This window comes from Corvus moneduloides, chromosome 3, assembly GCF_009650955.1.
Source record: "Corvus moneduloides isolate bCorMon1 chromosome 3, bCorMon1.pri, whole genome shotgun sequence".
NCBI lineage: Eukaryota > Metazoa > Chordata > Aves > Passeriformes > Corvidae > Corvus > Corvus moneduloides.
The window spans coordinates 52,561,307-52,587,573 of NC_045478.1; the positions used below are offsets into that span (position 1 = coordinate 52,561,307).

The 26,267-nt window shown below is 40.9% G+C and overlaps 1 protein-coding gene and 1 long non-coding RNA gene across 2 annotated transcripts in view; one reads left to right on the plus strand and one right to left on the minus strand.

Moving 5' to 3' along the window:
- CEP85L (centrosomal protein 85 like) overlaps positions 1-18,643 on the minus strand; it is a 137,706-nt gene extending 119,063 nt beyond the window's left edge. Inside the window, exon 1 of the mRNA XM_032101557.1 lies at positions 18,572-18,643. Coding sequence (XP_031957448.1) covers positions 18,572-18,584 — 13 coding nt within the window. The 5' untranslated portion in view covers positions 18,585-18,643. The remainder of the gene's footprint in view (positions 1-18,571) is intronic.
- Positions 1,977-26,267, plus strand: LOC116440636. The gene is made up of 2 exons (XR_004238714.1): positions 1,977-2,225; positions 25,637-26,267. It is a non-coding gene; the product is annotated as an uncharacterized LOC116440636 (long non-coding RNA).

A 26,267-nucleotide genomic window follows, 5' to 3' on the forward strand; every position in this document is an offset into this window, starting at 1 on the left:
ACTGAAAGCAAGATTCTCAATAAAGCCTGATGCCTCCTAAAACTGCAAGAACTGCAGCTACACAAGTTCAGACATTGGTTTTGGGAGGGTTGTTCAGGTCACTGTAGAGAAAGAGAACCACTGTAAAATTGAGAGCAAATCTTTATCACAGTCTCCCAAAGTGCTTTGGATTTAGAATTAGTAGCAGTCAAAATTACGTTAAACAGGAAGAATCACAAACATTTGCTCCATTGCCTTAGCTTTATTTTTTTTCCAGTGACCTAGTGTCATCAGCTCAGTCATAAAAGATGATATTTTCCCTACCTCTTTACTACACAGCATGGTAGCCCCACTTCTGTAGTATATTCACCAGCACAGAGAACTCATGTTTTTGTGCTCTGCCTGGAGGACTGTAAGAAATAAAATTTTCCATGATAATCAAATCAAAGTGATGTCCCCATTTCTTAATGCAACCCTGAAAGTGCTGAACAGAAGTAAAACAAACACTTAATAGCATTTATGGTTTAAACACACTTAAAACAAAGATCCTAAAGTCTTTACAAAAACAAACTGTACTTCTCAACTATTTTGCCAGAATTTTACAGTGTCCATCACAAACATTTTCCAGCTACGGATTTAGGTCAAGTTTCAACTCAGTAAGCTAAGGCATACAGACTGAAAGTGTTTCAATTAGCATAGTCAGTTTAAATTGATTTTTGTTCACAATTTAAGATATGATGCATAAATCTCCATTGAAGATATGATGGTTTATTCACATCATCCCACAGATGAAGAGAGTCCCACGTGTTTATTTGGTGCAGGGCTGGTTTACTTCAGCAGACTTGTGCATATTAGCAAACTGAAAAGGAATGCAGCAGCCCATCTCCTATAAACACCATTTGGCTATTTAAGCCTACACTGCACTAGGAATAGAATTATATCTCACAAACACCACCAAATGCCGGAGCATATAATTTATTCACTGCACGCTACATTATTTTCAAATCAGATTTTATCTGTCCCTTACTATATAAAGCTGGGGAAACATTCTCATACACATGGAACACTTCTGCACTGAGGAATTACACCACTCTGAAATGAATTTACAGGCTATGCATTGGAGGTCAATCTACAAGGCAGATTCAGATTTTGATTTGGATCTTGCTCCTGGTTCAGTGACTGACCTCAGACATGATCCCCAACATTTGTTTTCCACATTGTCATTCACTGAGACTTTGTTGGCTCTGCTTTCCTTTGTCCTATACTATCTCCTGCTTGCTTAAACATGGCCTCTGGAATGCTGTCTTCTGCAAGCTAAGAAGTATCTCTTAACATTCACCCAACACCTGTTCATCCAAGTGAAGACTGTGCAGCCAGGTCTGTAGCCTGCAAACCTTCCTACAAATGCTGCCTTCTTTTGGCCAAGTAAGGACCATAATCAGCTTTAGTGCCTCAGCATGTAAAGATGATTCAAATAATAATAATAAAAAAAAGGTTACATTTGATGCAGGCAGATAATGAGGCCTTAGGACACAACCCTGTCTAATTAATCTATTTCAAATTGGGAGTTTGCAGCATACTTTGGACTGTATAGTTTTGCACACAGAGGATATGCTCTGATCTTTTATGCCTCCCCCTTTAGTTAAGTTAGGTTTTCACACCGACAGCAGAGCTATTGTGTCCATGACATTTACTGCTGGAAATGGATGCTGTGTCTTGGCAGTGAATGGAAAATCTGAGCATTAGCAATGAAAAGATATCTTCAGAGTGTTCCTTGGTCTCTTGTTAGTCATTCAACGTAGAGGAATTCAGCACAGAGGAAACACGCTGGGTGAATGTCAGTGTTCCCAACTCTGTCTGAAGAAAGAAAAATCCTGCTATAAAACAGAATATGGGCACTGAGCACAACAGGCTCCAGATTTTCAGGGCACACCAATAAAAACCTTCCTGATAGCAGAGTTCCAGCAACCCAGCTAGGGTTTATTTGGGAAGGGTGCAGTTTTCCACATAGGAAAGTGAATTGGGATGCATGTTTTCAGGTTGTAAGGAAAAATCCAATTGCTCTGACTAATTTGGATTTAGATGCAGCTTTATAGCCTGCAGCAAGAAGACACAGTCAACTGGGCGGAAAGTATAGGGTCATCTGAACCAGAAGTTCCCCATTTTTTTATAACCTCCCTTGAGAATGGTGTCCATGGTCTGTGTCTGACTGGATTCCCAGGAGACAACACGAGCTCTTTGTACAGGTACGGCTCTAAGGCTTTGCATTCCCTTACTATTTCACCAGGTTTATATCACTTACCGACGTCACCTGAGTATGCTTTTCTATCTGGATCAGTGTCCTCAGCTGAGACAGCAAACCCTTTTCTAGCTGAAGACAATTCCCACCATGCAACCTTTTAAAAAGTAATTCACAGCCTGGGTCACATCCCAAGCACTGTGTGTGCCTGGCCACTGTGTGCACAGACTGGCACCACAAGGGGACTGGAGCCAGCTCCATGCTCTGCCTGCCACGGACTCCCCCTAGATCTGATGCATGCACAGGGGTCCACAGCTTTTTTCCCTGCAGTGGCTTTGTAGGTAACAATCTGAGGATGTACAGAATAAGCCACAGAACCTATGTAATTTAAAACTAACCTGGGTTACTCACAAAAGCCTACAATACACTGGATTTCTAATCTAGAATTTGTATCTTTCAAGCCAGAGCCAAATAAAAAGAAAGAGCTTAGACAAGGCACAAGACAGTTGTTGTAATCTCCCCGCTCTCAGCAATGCCATGAGGATGATGCTCTTCTGACTGATGTGTTGTGTAATGATCTTTTGCATATAATTATTAAATGCAATTAGACTGAAATCTACTGTCTAAAAAACATGTTGAGCATTTATGCCCTGTATTTTCTCAATTTATTCATACCAAAAAATAGGGAATATATCCAGATAGTCAAGGTGACACTCAATGTTGTTCTTTTTGCAGTACCATCCATTATAAATGTTACTTACAGCAGCTGTATTTGACTTCATCCTGGCTACATAGATTAAAAAAGAATCCACATTTCAGTTGTTTACAGATTATAACAAAAGATAATTATTTGGCTGTGGAAAAATGATCTAACAACATGTCTAAAATCTGCTTCCTTCAGGGTTTCAAGAACTCAGGGAAAGAGAGGGAGAGATTTAATGAAATATTTTTGCAGTTCTTAAAGAAGACTAAACTTAAGCAGAAGCAATCAAGGATTTGACTTTCAGAAATTGTTATTTTCATTTATGTTAAGAATGAATAAAAGTTTCTCTAGTTCCTTTATGTCATTATTACATATGGGCTTTTTGTTAGACAAATTTTTTCTGGTAAATCTGGATGAGGTATAGCTTTGGCTCTTAAATGATACACAATTGTTTAATATTCACATTTTTTTCACACAGTTTTGCTAAATAAATTCTAGTAGTCACTGAACAGTGTGTTTACCACATGATGCAGTTTTAAAACACGCACAAAACCAATTCCACACACAAATATTTCTGTGGGGAAGTTAAAACTGTAATAATTTGGCACCAGAGCAGCAGTGTGTGAGGCACTTGGCAAGTTTTTATATTGCACAAGCAAGAAAATGTGGTTATTTGAAAGATATAATTTAGGATAAATAAAATATTTACACAAGCCTAAATCTAATCAAGGTGCTTGCTTCATGAAGTGTATTTACATGGGTGCTAGTACACTAAAAAAACCCACAAAGGACACACAGGAACATAAGATGAGACAAATGCATTTACAGATCATGTTACAGGTCAGTGAACAAAAGATGTTGCCCTTGACACATAGTCACTGGTCTATAAAGAGAGACGTGTGTTTAATCTTAACCTGATTTCCAGTGGACAGATGGCATCATTTTGCAAAGCCTCTGGTATCACAAGGTCTTACATCAACATTGCCACACCTGTAAATAACAACTCCCTAATAGGTAACAGATTCCAGACTTGGTGATTTTTACCCCTAGAACTCCCCAAAAGGATACACTGGAATACTAATGGGAAGCCAGCACTGCTGCCTTTTTGGGTGGTGCACTCGTGTTTGCTGTGCTATCCATCAAGTGCAGCATGAATGGGCAATGCCGTGCAGCTCCCCAGGACACTGCGGAGAGGAGAGAGAGCCATCAGAGAAAATTACATCAGCTGAGCTGCAGAGCATAAAAGATAGAGCCAGCAGGGCCCAGTGCACCTTCCTTTATGCCATCATGATGCCATTTGATGGAAACCAGCTGCTCTGGTCATGTTCTTCACGCTATACCCAGACCTGCCACCAGAACATGCAGATGAGACCCAAGCATCTGATGCTCTTATGCTTTGTTTTCAGTAATTTCATATACTTATGTAGATTGACGTTCTTGCAATTAAAACGAAGAGCCACTATCAACAAATCTCTCAGACCTCTAAATGAAATTTAAACTGATTTCCACAAGCTATGTCAGCACTGACAATACAGCATTAAGCCTAGTCAAATAAGACTTTTTAAAATGTATCTGCCCATTTCACAAGGAAATACATCTGAATACATCTCTAATGACACTCCATCTCTAGTTCTTCAGAAACTTCCTGTCAAAAATGAATTCTCTTGGCTTGCTTTACCAGAGGAATCACTGCATACATGCCAAATCAACAAATCACTGGGTAATTCATAATGATAGGTTATGAAGAAACTGATAGAAAGTGTTACGTGTGTAGGAGGACTAGACTAATCTTAGAGAAGTGAGGGATAAATTTTCAACCCACGATTCCTAGATTTGCATTATTAGTGCCCTTACTGATGCCTAGCATCAGTGCAATAACACTTTTTTATGTTTTTTGCTGAAGAAAATAAATCAGGATCAGTTTGGATATGGCCTTGCTCTCAGTTGAGATAGGTGGATCCCCGGGTGTCCTAGCAGATAACCTGTTCCCTGAGCTGCACTGGGTGCCTGGGAAGCCTGGCTCCTGGCAAAGTCCCTGGCCCCAAAGCTTCCCCCACAGCTGCCTCCCAGACTCATCTTCCAGGGGAAGAGTTGCCCCCTGTGCTGCCTGGAAGTCCACGTGGATGGCCTGGCAGCAGACTGAGCCAGCAGGCATAGAGCCACATCACGTGTAAAGCCAGCTCTGAGCCAGGCTGCCTCCTCACTTGCTCCTTTGCTGAACTTGAAAGCAGAATAGACATCTTGCTGTGGAAAACCTCAATGCCAGTGCATCAAGTTATGATCTGCTGGATGGAGAGGCCTGCCAGGAAGCACCCCAGCACTGCTCCTGCTGCCTGGCAGAGCCGCTGTGGTGTAGAAAGCTGTGCAGCCAAAAGACAGACGAACTTTACCCTCGGGGCAGTGGGCTTTTTGATGGGAGTCATACTGCTCCTGGGCCAGGAAACGCCCAGTGTCCTTTCCTCCTTAGGCTGCACAGCTGCACCTTGTCTTCCAAAGCAGTCTGGCTCAAAAAGTGATTGTCACACTAAATTCTCCCAGGAGGAAGAGCATTCTTTTTATTTGTAGTGAGATAGCAAAACATACAAACAGAAGAGATTTCACAAAAATACTTCTATGATTATTTTTCTGGAGCATGCGCAAAAGCTGTTATGTTTGGCAATGAATTTGACAGTCACTTGCGTTGTTCAACTCTTTACCTTTAAATAACATTCCTAAATACTCCTGTACTGTTTTATCTGCCTGTTCCATGATGCTTCTGCAGGAAAAATTACCTCATGTATTTTCATCTCCCATATTTGCACACTGTAAAGTTCATCATTAGAAAATAAACAGGAAAACCCACCCCTTTGAATTTTGCACAGCCTAAAGTATCTCTCAAAATAAGGACACTGAACAAAACCTTTCTGTCATTTTATTTTTTACTTCCAGGGCCAGGTTTGGAGCATTTCTTATACATGAATCAGTAAGGAGCTCCAGTGCAGGAAGTGCAGACAGGCAGGAGCTGCAGTCTGCTCAGTAGCAGTAAGTCTCTATAGGCCCAACCTAGAGAAAGCCAGGCAGGAATCCCAAGAAAGGGATGTTATTTTACATGAGCTACATGCCTATTGCCCCAGTAACTTTCTGGTTTCTTTACCCTCTTCTATATTTTACAACATTCCTCTTAGTACTGAAAAAAATCAGGCTTAGGATCTAAATCCTGAGATTTCTGTGAAAGTTTTGACGCAGACCTGCATGTAAGTCTTGTGAAGCCAAATGTGATTTCTCTTCTATGATTTTATGGTTTTTATTCTATGTTCAGTTCTCACCTTTTACTGTGTTCTTCATAAGCAGTTATGAAGAAGTGCAGGATTTGTTTTACACCTCAAATCAAATTTCATTCTCAGCTGCTTCAGAAAAGGAACAGACTACTTGTGCTGAAAGTCATCTCCTCCTGCTGCCTTTGTTTCTCTGGCATCATCGATGGCACGTTTATATCCTGATTCAAAGGGCCCTGCCAGTTCTTCTGTGCCATCTGAGGTGGTGAAAGTGCTTTCTGTTATCCAATTGGCAAAAACCCCAAAGCCAGCAAACCCAGGGATCTAGACTAGCTCAAAAGGAACTTAAAAAACCAGGCTCCTGTGGAGAGCTGCTGTTCCTCCAAAGGATTTATGGCTTTCTCTACAGATCACAAAAGTATATAATGGATCAAGAAGATAACCACAACTATAAAGAAAACAAGTATGTACTCTTACATCCTATTCTAAAATGTCCTACATACAAAACTATTCACTGTAATCCCTACATGAAACATTCACTAGCTTTAGACACTTGTAGAAACACTAGAAAACATTTTGTATATCAAACAATGTTAAAGTTTTCAATTTTTGTCCTATAGCTAGTTATTTTATGAGTTTGCATTCTGAGTCTCTTCTTTAAAATTATTCTCTGCAAGTTGCTGACAAGTGTATAATACCTGCACAGTGGAAATGAAGCATTTAAAATCACAGAGCCATATTCTGCACACACTTACTCTACTGTAAATCCCAAGTAACTGCTGACCTCACTGGATTTAAACTGGATTTATAATGAAATTCAGAAATTGTCCATACTTCCACTGATTAAGCTTCAAAGTAATTTACTTATGACCTTTTCTGAGTACAAAGACAATTTAGACAGTGTTACCTAAGTGCCTTGCTAGGTACAGTATGACTTCAGTTAAAAAACAATGATGGCAACAATGCAGTTTCTCCTTCTTCAATCTTCTTTAGTACTGCTGGAACTAAAAAAAATCACTTCCTTTTTTTGAAAGCTCTACAATATTATTTTCACTTCTGATTTTCTTCTGTGGCTCAAAGAAACACAAAAGGTACATCTAGAAACAACTTACTTGGTGACATAGTTAATTCCCTGCAAAATATAATGTTTTTTTTTATTTAACATTATTTTCTTCAGCATCCTCTCAAATGTCCCAAAGAATACAGCTTCTAGCACTTGTCAGGAAACTAGTCTACAGTCTCTCCAGGATCTCAGTATGCTGACCAGGGGACTGTGAAATAACACCACAGTCCAGGGCGGTATCTCTCTCTTAGTAGTAAAAAAGTAGGAATGGAGTAAGGCAAACCCCAAACCCTAGACCAAGATCAAGCCCTTGAGATCTACCTGAGACAATACCCCCAACACTCCCTCAGGAATTTTATTCCTTTGCACTACCCCAAATGTTTTCCCTCTGGAAAGCACTCTCCATAGCCTCTGTCATGGAGCACTGAATCCATCTAATTGCTTCACTAGGTGATGTTAGACCCACCAAACATTCCTAACAGGATGGGAAGCTCATGAAATCTGGCTTATTTTTGACACCACACCTGTACAACTCATCCACAACTGGGAGCAGTTCTGATGTGGAGTTTTGCAGTATCACTGTAATCATGCTGGGGTGGTGCATTCAAGCAGAGGTTGCACAGAACAAGGTTTGCAACACGAATATAGAGAGTGGAGACCAGAAAGATCATTAATTCATACACGTAAGTACATACTGAACACTCTGACTCTCTTTTTTTCTTTCTGGTCAGTTATTGCTAGCAATTTTTCAATCTGCATGGAACATATTTTGGACTTGGGAAGTCCTTTTGGCTACATGGAAAAGGAATTACTCACTATGTTACACTTCTATTCATGCTACTGATCAAGTTCGACTCATCAGAATCACAGAATAATCTGTGTTGGAACGGACCCTCAAAGATCATTGAGTCCCACTCCCAGCCCTACACAGCATCAATCACAAGCGCTTTCAGTCTTTTTCCATGGAAAAATAAATTCCTGCTACCACAAGCTCATGTGCATTACATACTGTGTGTTTTTACCCCTTCACCTCAGCATTTACTTTTACCAAGCTATTCGATTTGGTCTCGGCATTTATGCACTGCAGGAAACTATAAACACATGAAACCTCCCTTTTCGCAGATATGATCTCCTAATTAAACACAGAGTTAATTATCTCTGCCTTTATAACCATGATTAATTCAAAGAAGTTAACTATTATTTTCCTTCTGTGTTCAGTACAGGGAACTGCTTTGAGTGCTTGTTTATCCCACTAAAACTGCTCTCCCTGAACACTGCCTCCAAGCAATGGCTCTCCATAAGTTTAAGGAAAGAGGGACTGGTTGTCTCCACAGAATCTTCTTGGCTCTCTATCTCTGCAAGCTCTCAAAATCCAGGAGCTTGGGCTAAATAGGGAATAGGCTGAAGAAAGATATTACCACAGGCCTAGGCCCTAGGGTACATCACCGTGTCCCGCAGCCGCAGGGAGGAGGAGGAGGAGAGAAGATCCAGCAGGCAGGAATTGTGCAGCATGATTGATTTATTTAATTATTTTACAAACTCTTTTATAGGCTTTTTTCTTCATAGTCTAATTGGACAAAGGATCAGCCAGCCCTTGGGGGTGATTGGCTAAAATCCTAAAACATCCATTGTCAAAATATTTTCTGCTGTACCATAAACAAGACTTTTCAAGGCTGCAGGTGTTTGGTTGTTTAGATAACTCTGTTACCTCTTCTGTGAGAGAGAAAAGTCTCTCACAGAAAATAGCAAGAAAATCCTTGCTAGCAGCATTTTTGTACCCACAGAAAGATGCCTCCTATCTCGGCTTCACAGTTACTTCCTCAAGTCCTCGCAATGTGAGCCAAAAGCTCCCTGACACACAAGAAGCAAGAAAGGTTTAGGAAACATAAATGGCAGATTGCTCCAGCCAAAGCACAAAATACTGCTCAAACATTGGTGAAAGAACTGTGTCTCACATGTGACAGGTGTCCTGAATGTGAGTTAAGAAAGACTTGGAACTTGGCCTTTGTGTGTGTCCACTCAAGAGCTGACCAAGCTCATCTGACAGGATGCCTACAATGACACAACCAATGCAGAACCACAGAATCCTTTAGGTTGAAAAATACCTTTGAGATCAAGCACCACCATAAACCTAACCTTGCCAAGACCATCAATGGAAATTGATTCCATTTCAATTAGTTATTGCTATTTTTCTGCTTCTATTTTGAAATCACTTAGAGCTACCCACTGCAGTTGATGCCTGATCATAGAGGAACTACAAGCTCAAGCAAATTAACTTAATCTATGCAAAGGAGTGTGGATGCTTTTAGTTGGGGTCTGTCTGCAGTGAGTAACTCAGTGTGCAGTAACCAGAGTGTGAATTTGCAGCCCACCAACTCATCTGCACAAGGGTTTTGAATGGTCCCTGGGAAAGCAGCGTAAGTCACTGATATATATATAGTGTACTAAGGACACCCATAAAGAATATACTTCAAAGTAGCTAATGAACTATATATTCACATCCTGCCTAAATATCCACTTATTTGTTCCATGCATTAATTTGCAACCTAAATTAGAAACCATATGAGTTGGTGAAACCCATGTTTCCTTTTGTGCTACATCAGAAATAAAACCAGAGGCACTGATAGGTTAAGGTACCAACAGGAGAGGAGGGACTTGTACTCCAGTAATCCACACGAGGACCAGCACTCAGTTCTCCCACCCAGCTTCTCCCTCTGCTCTCCCCTGCACCAAGGCTCACTGTCCTGCCCCATGGCTCAGGTGTCCAGCCCTGTTCCCTGGTTTGGTCACTCATTTCCCTGCTTCTTCAGGGCTTACTGCTGCCCAGTGATGGCCCCAGCCTGGGCCAGCAGAGCAGACTGTTTCCTGCCTGCCTCCTGACTTTCCACTGAACTGCCCTGTGGTCATCACAGTTAAACAAATAAAACAATTTCCAGTTTAGAGGGTTTAATTATCTTTGATTTAATGCTTGTCAAAAGCTTTTCCTCCTGATGCAACTAATGTGAAATTCCAGGAAATGTTCAGTTAAACCCAAGGAGAGTCTGAGTGGACACTTGTGCTGGCTAGACACACAGATAGAGTGTCCAGCCAGGACAGTCCCAGAACACATTGCCATGTTAGAGCATGCTGCTTGAAGTTTTCATAATACTATTTTCTGCCATATTCTAACGCACAATATGCAATTTTTCCCCATCTCCCCAAGCCACAGCCATGGGATCTCACTGGTTCCTGGCCCTGTGGGAGGAGGATGAGTAGGGTGCCCCACACCAAGTCACAGAACCCTGTGGAGGTGTCACACATCACTTGGCCTCCGGCCCGGGATATGTGCTTCTCCAGATGCCAGTGCCAGGCCATGAGTCCTGATGCAGGAAGTGTGGCCTTTATGGCATCTGCTCTGCTTCCCAGGCTTAAAAGCAGGGAATGAAAGGAGAATAAAAGCCCCTCTCCAAAGCAGGCTCTTTCTGACACCCTGTGTCTGTATAATCTCAGTCTCTTGGCTGGGACCTCTGGAGTAGTGCCAGCAGGAATACCAACACAGGGTTACTCTTCCTCACCATCTCCAGCAATACTGCTCACCAGAGATGTGTTTCTTTCACATGTGTAAGATAATTTCCAAAACAAAGGATTTAAATACACATCGCTAATCTTATATGGATTCTGTCCAGAAGAACAAAAGCCTTTTAAATAATAAGATAATAATAGCAAAGTCATACCATTGTGTTTTAGAAATATTTATTCAAAACTCTAAGAAACAATTGCTCAAAATTTTCAGGCAATACCAGAAGTTCTATCATTTGGGCACATATTTTGTGGGAGGTTTTCTGAGACTAACTCTTTGCTCATATTTTTTTCTGCTCAGCTTCCCTGATGAGCATGGCTGGTTTTTCCTCATTCCCTGCCCCTATGTGGTTAATCACATTCTCTTTGCTGCTTCCTCCTCACTCTACTTGGATGTCCTCTTCTAGGTTCATGCCTTTACCTTCTCACCATCTGCCTTGCTTGGGTGTTTGCTCAGAGAAGCTTTTCTTGCAATGGGACCTCTGAACTGATGGCCCTGTCTGCTCCCCTCCAGCTCTACCCCTGGGAGCTTTCGAAAACTGAATTAACAAGTGTGGACAGCATCATTTTGAAAGGTGACAGGCAGTTTACATAAGATGGAAAGATGCACTTTTTTAGGATCAAAACCTCTGCAGGAGTAAAGACAACTCTTGGCCTGAAAACAGAGCTCTTTTACGAGAGTTATTGTGCTTAACCTTTTATAATGCTCTCTTCTGTAAATTACGATAAAACTGAATTCTGTTATTTGAAGCTAACACCCTCCACATCACACCAGCTTTGAATTATGTGCTGAAAGCTCCAATTGCAACCACTTGAATGATGGAATGGGACTGGCTACAAAGTCAGCTGGCAACATTAGGAGGGCTGTTTTGGTTGCTGCCAGTAGCTAAATCACATTACCCACTGCCACATTTCCCTAGGAACCTACTGCAGGGCTGGGTATAAAAAAGTGTTATGAAAGAGAAAGGTCTCCAAATAATGCAATTGCTCACACCCAAGAAAGGGAAAGATTTATAAACAATTCTGCCTATATTTATGTAGTTTCCATGGCTCTCCTCTGTCAGACTCCATCTGTGCTTTGCCTGAGACCATCTTCCTTACACTGCATTTACTCTCTGCCTGTGACTTTTCAGGGATAAGAGAGGGATTTGGTTCATAATTTTGACTGAACAAACTACAAGCAGGAAGAAACATCACTCATCCATGAGGACACATTTAGCTAAGTTATTGCAATATCTGATACTTGTGTGGGGCAAAAGGTGCAGAAAATGTCAACAGTGACAGCAAAGACCTCTTATCTACCCCATGATATCTTGAGGTGCTGCTGTGTCAAGCAGTGTTTCCTGCTGGAACTTGGATCTGAGTGACAAGGCTACCGTGTAAGAGGGGGTCAGAAAAGGTCAACCTGTTTCCCTGAATGTCCAGCAGAAGGACAGGGTTGTGTCCCACAAAAATCAGGCCAGTCCTGTGTCCGGGAGAGTTTTGTTTCCTGCCCTTATTCTTGCACGTGACGAGCATTTTAGGTACCGGGTAGCTCTCCAAACACCATTTCCACTGATTTGTGCTGCTATTCCATAGGAAATTTTGACTGTTGTGCAGAGTGTTTCCAGCAGATTAATGGCTGGATGGGAGCAAATGGTGGTCCATAAGTAAGGTGAAGGATACTAACTCCAAACAGTCACTAAATCTTTAAGAAATGCCCTGACCTCTGTTGGTTATTGCTATAAAAACTGGAAAAAAAAATCCCAGACATTTTTTCTCTATGACATCACCACCACTGGTATGCATAGAATATATATTAGTAAATCTTTTGGCTCTGCCTCTCTACTCTAGTCATCATAATTTGCTATTTTGGGGGAAATACATGCTAATGTGAAGAGTGGGGGAAGGAAACCACTATTGCTTTGAAAACCACAGTCAGAAATGAAGGCTCAGTTTCTCATTTTCTAAAGTGTCTTTACTTCCCTAGAGCATCACTTTTAAAATTCTTATTGTTGTTTGGAACTTTAGGCTCCAATCCTTGGACTCATTTACTTCATCCCTTCCCCTGGGTAGCTCCTGTTATTTTTATCTCAGAGGATTCCCTAGAATACAACTGTGGGGTGCTTGTGTGACCTACGTGTGTGTGCAGAGGAGGAAATGAGAGCAGAAATGCGTCATCAGCATTTGAAAGGGAAGTTACGGCACAGACAACCACCAAGCAGCTCTGAATGTAGATGGTGATGGACAAAGGGAGCAAAACTACACCTCTGCTTGAAGAGGGAGTTATGAAAGTGAGAAGCTTACAAGGAAGGTAGCTACTTCCACTTAATTCTTAGCACTTTACTGAGGTCTTTATTGCACAACCTCTTCTCCCCTGTGCATTTCATCCATTGTGTGCTCCTCCTACCAATCTGCTTTATGGACATTTTATTGCTTTTAAGAACCTCTCAGAAGACACTTCAGCTTATGTGAGGACTAACAAGATTTCAATGCCCTGTGTCCTTGTCCCTCACAAAACATCACTGCACAAACTATTCCAAGGAATTCTTTCAGCAGGGACACCATGCTGTTGCCCATAAATCTAAGGGCAGCAGATGGAAAAATTAAAACTATGATGACACTAAGAGATACAAGTTAATTAAATAAGGCAGAGGAATATTTTAACAAATGCTATCCTGTCACACAACTCAGCACTATTTTAATGATAATGCTATTGTATTTCCATCAGAGTCAGCAGTAGATGTGATGGTTCTTGGATAAGATCCTCTGCCTCCTGGCAGGCTGTTGAGAAGGAGATGGAGGCAAAACCAATGCCTGAAATGGCTTGGAGGGTGATAAAGGCATTGTTTAGTCCAGCTCCAAGTTAGGAACTGATGATGTACATTGGAAAATACCGTCTCTTTAAAAACTTTGGTAACAACATTTTTGATTAAAGGCAAACACTAGATCTATATTATTAGAGCTCTTCTGTTACAGGGTCCAGGGAGAGTTGCAAGATTTAACAGATCTGCTCCAGTCATTCATAGATGGAACTAAATTGGAACACATGCCACTCTTTCTATCCTTTTTTGTTAATCCTCTGCTCTGTTTGCTCAAGACTATTCACAAACACTGTTACTGACAGTGAAACTTGCTTTTTTACAGGTTTTGCAATAGACTTAGACTCATAGAACTGCAGAATAAGCTGAGTTGGAAGTGACCCATTGGGATCACCAAATCCAACTCCTGGCCCTGCACAAGACACCCCAAGGATCATACCATGTGCCTGAGAGCATTGTCCAAACGCTTCTTGAACTCTGGCAGGCTTGATGCTGTGACCCCTTCCCTGTTCCAGTGCCCATTAGTCCATGCATTACCAGAGACTTGTAAATCACAGGTTGAAAGTTGTTAACCTCTCCCTCTGTAGAGACCTTGCATAAGCCAAGAGCACCTCCACTGCACAGTCCCTCATGGTTTCCTTAAACAGTTTCTGTCCTCTGTGATCAAGCTGCCTTTGCACAAAAGATGATCCACATCAGCCACAGCACTGCCTTGTTACTATCCATGTAATTCTCATTTCTCCACTGCCACTGTTTTTGCCAAGCTTTCTACTCACTGATCAGCACTTCAACTCACCAGTCTGCAGAAGCTGTTACCTTTACTCTTCAAACCTCTATTCTCTGTGTTCGCAAAACAAATCTTCTTGCTGTGACTCTTTCTGCAATTATAATTCCATTAATGAGTTTCTCCAGAAAGGCTAGGAAAGTGCTAGGTGATAACAGACATCCTATCTACTGCCAGTTACCACTTTGGACCAATTGTTTAGCCGGTGTTGTTTGTCAAGACCCCTGATCTTACCACACCTGAGAAGTTTTTGGGAACCAACCTCACCTGCCTCCACCGATTCCATAGCAGTGCTTTGTGAACCACATAGTGCTTTACTAAGGCAGACCTAACAGCTCACAGCTGTTGGAAAAGGCCCTGATTTCACTGATCAGCCATCTCTCGTGGCTTGTGCAGCTTAGCAGCTCACCTTTCTTAGGCACTAACAGCAGAATTTACTTCCCTCATTCTTTATTTAAGAATATTTATTTTCTTTCTGTGTATTATACAGCACGTGTAACTTCCCGAACAGACCAGCTCCTCTTCCTCTGGATCATTTTGCTCAGAGCCATCCACTCTTTGGACCTTTTGTTTTCACTGATTTATGGATGGCATTCTTAACTTTCTCTGCTACAATGCAATCCTCATCATCATAATTCTTCTTGTAGACGTCTATATTTTGAATATTACCTTGTCTTTAGAGTATCTTTTCCTGAGATCATAAGATGTTCAGCTCAGAGTCTGCCATGTAGTGCTTCCTTCTTAGTCCTTACTACTTTGAATATCTCTCTCACCTTGAAAATCTGAAGATAATTCTGCAATTTCAAAGTTCCTCAGAAAACGCTTTATTTCCACTTCATCTGTTTGCTTGCACTTTCTGCAAAGTTTTGGGGGTTTTCCCACTCATAGTGTGCACGCCCCTTCACAGTGTTCCCTGCCTTTGCTTTTTCACAGGTCAGGAGATTTTCTACTATCAAGGGTACCTTAACCCCTTTCATGGCATATTCAAGACAGACCTTTTTAAGGACCTGTAGATGTTCCGCCGCATTTTGTTCTGGCTTTGTGCCAAAAGCTTGTGGCTCACCATTTTCTCACAGTCCAGTTTTGCCATAGGTATCTCTGGCATGTTCTACTAATGCCTTGATTTCCCTTCACTGCTTATGCTGCTGTGAAGAAACAGGAGATTTGGTGGAACATTTGTCACTGAGATAAACAAGAGGCAAGTGAGTTTTAGGGAAGAATCACTCATGATACTGTCAATACCAGATGGATTTTTTCAGGTCAATTTTCTATTTAGCTTGAGCGTAATAATGCACATGTAGATGATGTAGTGGAAGATTTTGAAGAGAAACAATCATTCCCTTATTGGGTTTTGGTTTTGGCTGCAGTTACCCCTGCAAGCTCTCAGGACCTGGATAGTCCAAACAGCACTTGGGACACAAACATTTCTCTCAAACTTCTCCCTAGACCCCTTGCAGGAGAGCTGTTTGGTCTCCTGAAGCATACAGATAATATGAATGGATTTCATATAGATGAGGCACACAACAGACACAGAACAGTTAAACTCTTAGCTCCTCTAGTACCTTTGCAAGTTCTTACAAAACAGAATCTATGTGACAGAGTCAGGGGGCTTGCTGACTCCAAACTTCACTAGCTCGTACCAAAAAAAAAAACCCCAAAAACATAACATAACTAAAACTTCAGAGAGACTTTGTAAAATAAATAAAGATTTTTGCTCTGTATAATACTGCTCTGTATAAACTCTTAGCAAAAGCATCTAGTTCAGAGTCAGCATGCGTTTTATGAAAGGTATAGCAAAGGATCTAATCTTAACTTACATGCACTATGATACAAAACCCATTTTGTGAATTAGAGGAGCACTGGTCAAAGAGACAAGCACAGAATCATGTGGCAGACCAAATGCATTATTTATTATTTAGTAGGGCTTCTGTAATACAATTCCATACATTGATTTATTCATGAAGCGCAGTAAGAAAGAAATTGAATTATTGTGTGAAGAAAATGAGGTTTTATATTCGGCTACTATGCCAGCAAAAATTGAAACTAACAAACATGAGCTGAAGAGATGCCATAATATTCTTAGCCACTGCTTAGGAAATATTGACTGAAGCCCATCAAAGCAAATGAAGGAAGTTGCATTTAGTAATGGTGAAAGATGACACCCAGCTTCTGGTTTCTCAGGCCGCCAAAGAGCTTGTGCATTAAAGGCAGCAGGAATGAGAGCTCCCTTTTGCATGAAACCCATTCTCCTCCTGAGCATTCATGGCAAACCATTCACATCAATGCCAGGCTTGGCACTGGCAGATTTGGGTTGGCACCACCAATGCTAAGCTACAATAATCCTTTAAAATAAAATTTGCCACCAGGCAGCAGGAAAGTGACTCAGAGTGCAAGATCCTGTTCTCCACACTTGTCTGATTGTGAGACCCTGCTGGCACTGTCAGTGGTGATGCCCATGAGCACCAAATCTAGTGGTAGTTTCTGTGACACAAAGCCTTTTGGAGACTCACAAGAGACAGGGGAGACAAGATGAATAGTGGCATTGAAAAATGCCCTCTTTCTTCTTTACATCAGAGTGTCCATACAGTGTCTGTGTCTCTCCTGGAGACCAGCTTTCTGGCTTCCCACTGTCTGGCATTGTATTCCTAATTTTGCAGCTGAAGTACCTAACTCTCACAGTTCTCTGAAATACAGTGTGATGCCCAAGGGCTGTACATTTCTCTCTACTTGGTCTCAGAAATGGAAATTCGTCCCTATTACTAAGGCTACCATTATAAGTGTCTGGATTTTGCAATTCTTCACATAAACTACGGGGATTGTCTTGGGCCTTCACATGTCACTTCATGATTTAAATTAGTCTAAGTGTATAGGGGAGTCTATTACTTTACTTGACCTTAAGCAGAATGAATCCTTAAAGTGATGCTGCAAAAAACCCCTGAAGTATCACTGATGAGCATACAGCTAAAGAATTTATTTTCTCTGTTATTCATTTCACACACTAAATCATAATAATTTTTACTCTCTTTTTTTTTTTTTGCATTTGCTACTTTTCAAGTTAATGGCTTTCTTTCCTTTTCTAAATCTCACTTTTTCTAGAAGTAACAACAGAAAATTTGCTTGAGTAAACTGAAACTTACCAACTGATCAGAGACATGTTAAAGAAATTAAAACTTTTTGGGTGAGTGGAAAGAAGAGTGCCACAACTGATTTATCAGTTTTAGAAGTGGTGGTGCATGGCACCAAGGGCTTCCAGACATTCAGACACAGAGGAAAACTCAGAGTGCAAAGAACAGGCTGAGGCTCTGCTCTTCTGCGGCCTGAAAAGAACAGCCCCTCTGTGGCTTGCTCTGCGTTGGCTTAGTTCCCACATTACCAGCAAAACAACTGCCTAGCAACTCAGCTTTTCCCACAACACTTCCTGTGTGCCCAGAAAAAAAGGATAGCACCTAATATTCTCTCTGGATAATCCCCTTACTTGAGAGCTGTATCCAGCCCTCTGTACACATGGGAGCTGTAACCAGCAAGGCAACTGTTATCAGTCAGAGAGGGCAGGCAAAGTCAAACCAGTCCCCTGATCCCTGCTGCAAGCTGTGCAGGTTATCTGCTCATGAGACAGACAGAAAACTTGCTGCTTCTCTCCACTGCATCTCCCCAAACAAAGGCAGGAAGCCGTGGCTGTCAGCAAAAAGGTACAGACATCCTTCCTATTGAGAACCCTGTTTTGTGAACTGCAAGGGAGCTCTCTGGCACACACTTCACAACTGCCGGGAGAGTCCATCTGAAGGCATAAATAATTCAGCCCTTTAAAAAAATAGTGCTGGCTTGAACATGTGAAATTGCTTTTTCAGTTACTGCCTTTAAGAAACATTTGCAGTCATACAGCAGATTTACTAATAGTTACATTTTCTTATCTGACATCCCAACTGCAGCAGTGTCTGGCAACTCAGTGTTTAAGTTACCTCCCTCACAGTTTCAGCACCAGTAAAAAAAGAGCTGCCTTGAATCTTCTGCAGCTGTTTCTGGGCAACATGCTGAGGGGACTGCAAAATACAGTTTTGCCCATATGTTCTCTGGAAGCACAAACCTTCTCATCCCTCCAAATGTTTGAGAAACACTGTAAATAAGCTCTAACCAGCATAAATAAGAAAGCACTCTTAATCAAACACGCAGAAATTAGGGCAGCAACTTACTTGCCGTCTTCATAACTTCCTCAGGAACATTGTCTTTTCAAATGAGTGCAACAGGAAATTGTGGTGATTACAGGAGAGCTGCACGACTGCAGCTCAAACCACATGCTGCAAAGTGCAGAGGCAGTCAGCACAGGATTGGTAACAACAGGCAGCCGCCTCCCCTTCTTCTTGTACTTTGCATGTAAATCTTAAACTGACGCCATGTGGAGAGAAGTGACTTCAGCAAAGATCTACAAGAAATATGTCTGTGAAAAGGCTTTATTACTCAAAGCTCTGTGCTCAGAATTGCAGTGCTTACCTCTTGAAGTGCTCCGAGACGTATAGATGAAAAGCATTCTAGGCCTGCTACCATTTAACACTGAGTTTATCTGGACAGGTGTTCACTGCCTTTATTAAAGGCAATACTGACCTTTAGTTCCTCTTCAGCACACAGGAATGAACTTGGACCTCTCTTGCCCTGCCTTTTGCTGTGGTGTGGTAGAGATGTGCACACTTACAGGTTGAATAGGTCCAAAGACATCTCTACATGCCCTTGCATTCTCTGCTGAGGCAAAACTTTGTCCATAAGTGAATCAGGACCCTGCTCCTACCTTCTTACAACAGGGTTTCATGGTAGGGCAGACCGCTCACTGAATCCGTGCCAGTGTCCCACAGCCTTTTAGACAGGAACTACAATCTCTTTTTTGTTTCTGAATTAACATCTGACAGATGCAGAAAGCTGCCACTAATATCCAGCTCACAGAAATATGCATGTAAGACTGGGAACTCATGGAAAAGCTCTGATAGCATCAGATGCTGCAGGCATGTGGCATGTCTTTAATATCTGGATTGCCTCACCAGGGTTTATACTTTCAGCGCTGCATTTTTGTTGATCAGTTTAGTACCCACTGAATGGTTAGATAAGGTAGAGATTAGCAGCAGAGCAACAAACTATTCATGCAAGTGGATGAAATGTTTATAACTAAGTTATAACTGCAAGAACAGGTGAAAAATCTCGCAGAGATGTTGTGGTTGGAAAAGATGGCAGAATTACAGAAAAGACCAGTTGTACAGCACTGCTGAAGGGCAGCTCTATCCTGCAGAACCTGTGTTTCTGGGCACGAGTCAAGAAACTTGCAGAATTCCTCCAGGAACTCCATCTAATTCTGCAGGGTTGGTGAATAGGGAAAAGTGTTTGTTTGCAAGCTGAGTCAGCTCTGTGACATGGGCTCCAGCAGGTCCTGCTTACACAGCTTCATGTCAGACTGAAAATCACTGGAGACACACATGTAAAAGGAAACTTCTGTGCCAGCAAGTTCGCAATGCTGTCTTGCACAACACAAGTCAAAGGGCATGGAAGGAGAAGTTTTACCTAGCTTTGGTGAAATCCGTCTGGTTTCTTTGCATTTTTCCCATTAAACATAGGCAGTCTTTCCTTGCTCCATCTACAGATAGTCTGAGCAGCAGTGCCTGGAAGAAACATGGTTTGAACTTCCGTAGAACCCCTGCCTGCACCAAGCGCACCTGCTTTGTGGGTTATTTGACATCCTAGGTAATTTTGCCACTTTTTGAAGAACCTGCAAATGCAGACAAAAAATAGAATTATCCCCCACCTCTACTATCACCTTATCAGCGGCTAACTGTAGCAGATGATTTGACAAGAGTGTTGGATATTACTTGCTGACTGAAGTGAAAAGGCTGTCCCCTGACAAGTCAGACACCTCTGTAATTGATCCAGAACTAAAGGTCCTTTTGTCCTTGAGTTTCATCTTTCATTTCCAGTCTAGGTTCTTCTTACTGCCTTAACCCTCTCTTTCCTTTTCAAGCAACTCGTCACTTTCCAGCTCCCTCCCTTCTCTCTTATTCCTAGAATCTCACAATGGTTTTGGTTGGAATGCACCTTCAAAAGTCATGTAGTCCAAACCTCCTGAAGTGAGCAGGGACATCTTCCACTAGACCAGGTTGCTCAGAGTTCTGTCCAACCTGACCTTGAATATTTCCCCCTGGCACATCCACCACCTCTCAAAGTAACCCGTGCCAGTGTTTCACCGTTAAAAAATTGTTCCTTATATGTAATCTAAATCTATCCTCTTTCAGTTTAAAACCATTACTCCTTGTCCTATTGCAACAGGCCCTTCTAAAAAGTTTGACTGCATGACCTCCTCTTACTAAGAAGACTTTGAGTAAGTAAATATACAAATTTTAAAAAACAATTAAAGGCCTTTTTACATTTTGATCATTTCTCTTTCTCCCCATATTCTTTCCTTCAGAATGGACTGTATAATGCAACTCTTGTGATTGCTCTCTCCCTTCTCTCCTTGTCCCCCAGCTTTTTCAGGTACAGCTATGGTTTCTCTTTCTTCAGTTTAACATTGCTGACTCCTCTGTGCAAGTTCATCCAGCTGTCCTGTCCTCTCTCTCCCCCCATCACTCTGGCCAAGGATTACCAGTATTTTAGCTGTACTGCAGGAATGTAACTGACCTGCAGTGTGAGAGGGGAAAGAGGATCCAGCTGCAACATACTAGGGACGAGCTTCCAAAAATAATCCTGGCTTTTAAATTACTGGCTTTCTATTTAACTTCTGAGACCTAATCCTTGCATGAAACCCACAACAGCTAAAGGAAAAAGGCACCTGAACTGTTACAAGCAGTTCAGTTCACAGGGAAGAGCTGCCAACACAGCTGCAGAAGAGGTACCAACTTTGGCCTCAGCATGGGATGGGGTTCTCTTAATTCCTTGTGTTGGAAGTGTTGATCTTTGCATTGAATATTTACACATTTATGCTGTGTCTCTTCCCGCTCTTGATGTGTAAGCATTCACCTGGGTTTGGGGAACCCATTTACTTTTTGGATATTTAAAGATTCACAAGAGTAGATGGAAGAACCTAAGTCTTCTTTTCCTCCCCCAATCTAGACAAGTGGTCTAGTCATTAAGTTATTGCCTTTCTCTAATTACTTCATAATGCCATCCCATTTTGTAATGAAAAGGTTAAAACTACCTCCTATAGCATTATGTAGCTAATTTAAGCATTCATAATAGAGGTGAGTTCAAAAACTCATGAACAGAAAACTTGAACTTACTCAGGTGTTTGAACTATTGTTTAAAGGGCAAATTATCTTGTACATTGAACCAGATTCATTGAATACCGAATGTACCTGGTCTTACCACTGAGTTCAGTAGGTATTTGCTTAAAATAGAGATCTCAGTGTAGCTTAGCTACATGCACTAGGTAGCAACAGACTGTACACAAAACATACACTTAACTCCCGAGGGAACTTCACTGCTGGAAAATTGGCACAGAGAAACTCCCTTTTTCTCTAAACAGAAGTACTTCAGGGGTTTTGAAGACATAAATTTTTAACTTTGATACCCAAGTCTTTGTTTTTCTGATGCAATACTCTTGTGGCTAAATGAAACACTGAAATATGTTTCCTTGCTAGGAGGTACATCTCCTCACGGGATTAATGGGGTTTACCCACTGCCACTTTCTCTTGGGATCCAGACAATTGTTCAGATAATTATTGTTAAAATAAATATTAATCTTCCTACCACTGATTGCATTTGAGTAATGTTAAGACATTACCTGCGTGTGAATCCCTCCACTGCATTTATACAACTCTTTTTCACTTGGTGAGACACCTTGTTGTCCTCACCCAAGTAAAGACTACTGCAAATACAACCAGAACAAATGGAACAAATTCTTTGGAATAAATTTTTCTTTGGAAAAAATTATAACCATTCTCAGTATGATCAGATCAGCTAAACCAGATCTGTACCTCAGGTCTATAATTTACATCTGAAAGTGGAGACTGTAGAGGTTCATTGGATGCAGAGACAAATATCTGTGGACTAAATAATTACTCTAAACAGTCTGTTTTGATAAACACTGCCTGAAATAAAAGCAAACCACAGGAATTCATATTAAAATCTTGGCTCTCCAGAGCTGATAGTACTATCTATAGTAAATAGATGTTTATGCAAGTTTCATTTTTGAATGGACAAGGAATGGTTTTGGAGTTCAGCCTTTTTGTTATATAAAGCTCTTCCTTTACTTTAGCTATTCTCACTAATGGACACATTCCTGAGCAACATTTTAAAATACAGTTATTGCTTTGTACTTTGTTTCTTTAATTCAAACCATGTGGCTTCCCTGTGGGGGAGGAGACAAGGATAAGTATAAACCAAACATGGCATCAAGTCCTGCACCCTTCTTAAGGAAAAACTTCTGAAGAAGATATGATTCACAGAAATGTTTCAGGGCTGCTCCTCTTCCATTCCTCATAAAGATTTGTTTCCCACTGTATAATTGCTAGTTCTTTGCAAACAACAAAAGACACCTCCTTTCAAATTCAAAATTGATTTTTGGACAGTTAAAAGACAACATCCAAACAATTCCTCGTCATCTTTTCAGAAAATTTATTAACACAGCTGGAAATAATCACTCATTCAGCAGAAATCCCCACAGTACATCTTACAGGGAAAAAAAAAAAAAAAAGAAAGAAAAGCAGAAAGGCTTATCTCACTAGAATAGTTCAGACCATTGTAAAGGAATGGTTAAAAAATTACAGTGACTTTTAGAAATGCAGCCACACTGACATTGTGATGCAAAAATGTGTACGATACAAAGAAAATAAATCCCACTTCTTTTGCTGACCTCAGCAAGAACACAAAATGTGGAATGTCAGGTTGTTATATTTCTGTTATTTCACTTTGGCGGTTCCATATCTGTTCATCTTGACCCTTTTCAGCCTAAGCACAAGTTCAAATTCCATTGATTTAAAACATGTTTTATACAGAAAGTTGTCAGGACAGGCCACACTTCTGTGGTTTTGCTCTTTGCAGACTTGCTGTTAATGGCATTGTTTTCACTGACAACGTAACTTTCTGTGCTTTTCTGAATTTCTTGAGACCAGTGGAGACCACAAGAGACATAAGGAACCATTGATCCTACTCCACATTTTCTGTGATGAAAAAATTGTTAATTTGGTCCTTTTCACTTGCGATTTACAGAAACCAGTGCAAGCCACAGTATTCCCCAGGTTTCTTTCGAGTATAACTTCACTTGAAAGACATATTTGGTTGTTATGGGCAATTTGTAAAAACTCATTGAAAATTCAGTTACCAAATTGTTTTGGCAGCTCATGCTTGTGTTTCTTCCTATAATATTTGATTCAGTAGAATAAACTCCCTTTTAGTGGGAGGCAAACACAGAACCTAAAGTTGTAGAGTAATGATTCAGAGAAGGTATGTATATTAAATAGCACTCTTTTATTCATATATGAGGGGTTTTTAATGTATGGATTTCCTTAAGGACTTACGAAATGGTTTTGAATTGATGCAGTAACATCAGACATGGACATCAAATTTGTTTCAACATGCATATCCACTTCAGCTGATGACAAAATGTTACCTATAAGACATATTTAGGTGCTGGAATTTTTTTTATGGTGTAGGATGTCCAACAAAAATATACATAGGCTCTATTACCATATATATAAAAGCTTCTTTCTAGAAAATGCAGAATTTAATGTGAAGTGTGAATTTAATGTGAAAAGCTTATGCTCCAATTAAACCCACTGTTTCTCTGAACCCACTACTTTTGTCAGAACTTAGGTCTCTGAAGGGACATAGCAAAAATATTTACAGGCATAGAGAATCTCAACACTACAACATATTTCAAACATTAAAAAATACATTTTGTATTTCTAAATCCAGATTTATTCTGTATTTCTTTTCTCTATTGAAGGACTACATGGCTTTTGCAGAATCAGGGCTTCAGATACCTTTTTGACAGTTAACAGTATCAGATAAAATTTCCTCCCCAAAATCATATGCTTATAAACTATTCTGATGTTTTGCTTGTTATCTTTCATTCATTTTTTCAGTCACATTCTCTTTATCATTGTTCCTTGAGATTCTTAGCATTGGACAATATTGCTTCAAAACCAAGTGAGGTACTTTAAATATTAATAAGTGATCACACCAAGCATTTAAAGCACAGATCATTGGCATTTTGGCATCAATATCTTGTCTCTCTCATCCACTAACACCCAGTGACAGTAATTTCTGTTTTTTAAAGATATACTTTGCATTTCAGACTCACAGCGTATGCTTCAAATTAAGTCAAAGTTATTAAAGTGACAAAAGGTTTTGGTACTAATAACCAACACAAAATAATGGCATAAAGTGCTGTGCATGATCCTGCAGTGGCAGAAGTGAAGCAATTCACTTAAAAAGCAGTCTTGCTGCAGCCTGAAGCAGCTTCTCTCTGCCAACACCCCAGTACATGGTATGCCAGTATTGTCTACTGTGGTAGTTTTGCCTAAGTAAGAGACTGGCTTTTGAAATGATAATTTCTCTGGTATCAGTAGAAATGAATACAGGAACGCCTATCCAGGACAATTCACTTTGGGCCTGCCAGTTGATATTTCAAGGTAGAAGTAATTCAGAAAGAAAGAAACACAGGGTGCTGTGACACCCACTGGTAACTCCCACTGCTAACACTTGGCTGTAGGGTCTTCTTGCAACTGCTGGGAAACGATTCAGGCTGGGAGTGCAGGAACTTCCTGTCTCAGAGTCGATGGATGTTTTTACCAACTGTAAGTTATTGATTGAATGACTAAATAGAGAATCACAATAACTGAGTGTTTATGTTAAAGTGTTATTGCCGACCTTTTATTTATGGAGAATTCACTGTGTGAAGTAAAATCAATTGCTAAGCAATGGGCCATGGAAAGAAACTAAAAAGTGCAGGATGTGGGAACGGTAAGAAATGTGCATGTTGGAGTCAGTCAGACTCAGTTAATGGTTGCACCTGATGATCTTAAACGTCCTTTCCAACCTAAATGGTTCTGAGATTCTATGTGCAACTGCTAGAGACAGGCACTCTGCCTGAGGGCAATAAAGTCCTCAGAGACTAATTATAGATACAAAGAAAGACAGGAAAATTAACTACTTTTAACTACTGGACATTTACTTTTGTGGTTTACTAGTCACTGTTCACTGCAATGTTAAGCCCTATAATGTGGTGCAAGGGGACCAGGAATGGAAATTGTAATAGATATACCTTTAAATTGTTGTTATAGGAATTACTGTATCAAAATCCACCTGAACCAATGCAGGAGAAGCCTTACAAGAAGCAGTGCAAGCGCAGCGGTGACCCAACCCAAGCTGACTTTGGTGCCCAGCGACTCCACACAACAAAGCCACACCACCTCCCCCACCCTGAGGGATCACCATAGCCAAGGGAGCCCAAAGCCATGAACCAAACAAACTCAGTGGCCATTTGTGGACATTTTATGGACATTTTACAGGGGTCATCCACAAACTAAAGGAATGGTACCTGTTTATTATACCAAAGGATATAAAGGGGCATGGTGGTTAATGACGTTGTATTGGATAATGTCGGATCTGACCATGATGTAAACAGTATGGAATAAGGGGTGGAGAATGTGATGGTTTTGGCTGGGGTAGAGTTAGTTTCCTTCATAGTAGCTGGTATGAGGCTGTGTTTTGGATTTGTGCTGGAATCAGTGTTGATGATAGAGGAATGTTTTTGTTATTGCTGAGCTGGGCTTACAGAGAATAAAGACCTTTCTGCCTTTCACTCCACCAGCAAGGGGGCTGAGGGTGGACAAGCAGTGGGGAAGGGACACAGCTGGGACCGCTCACCCCAAATGACCAAAGGGTTATTCCATGGCATCATGGCAAGCAAAT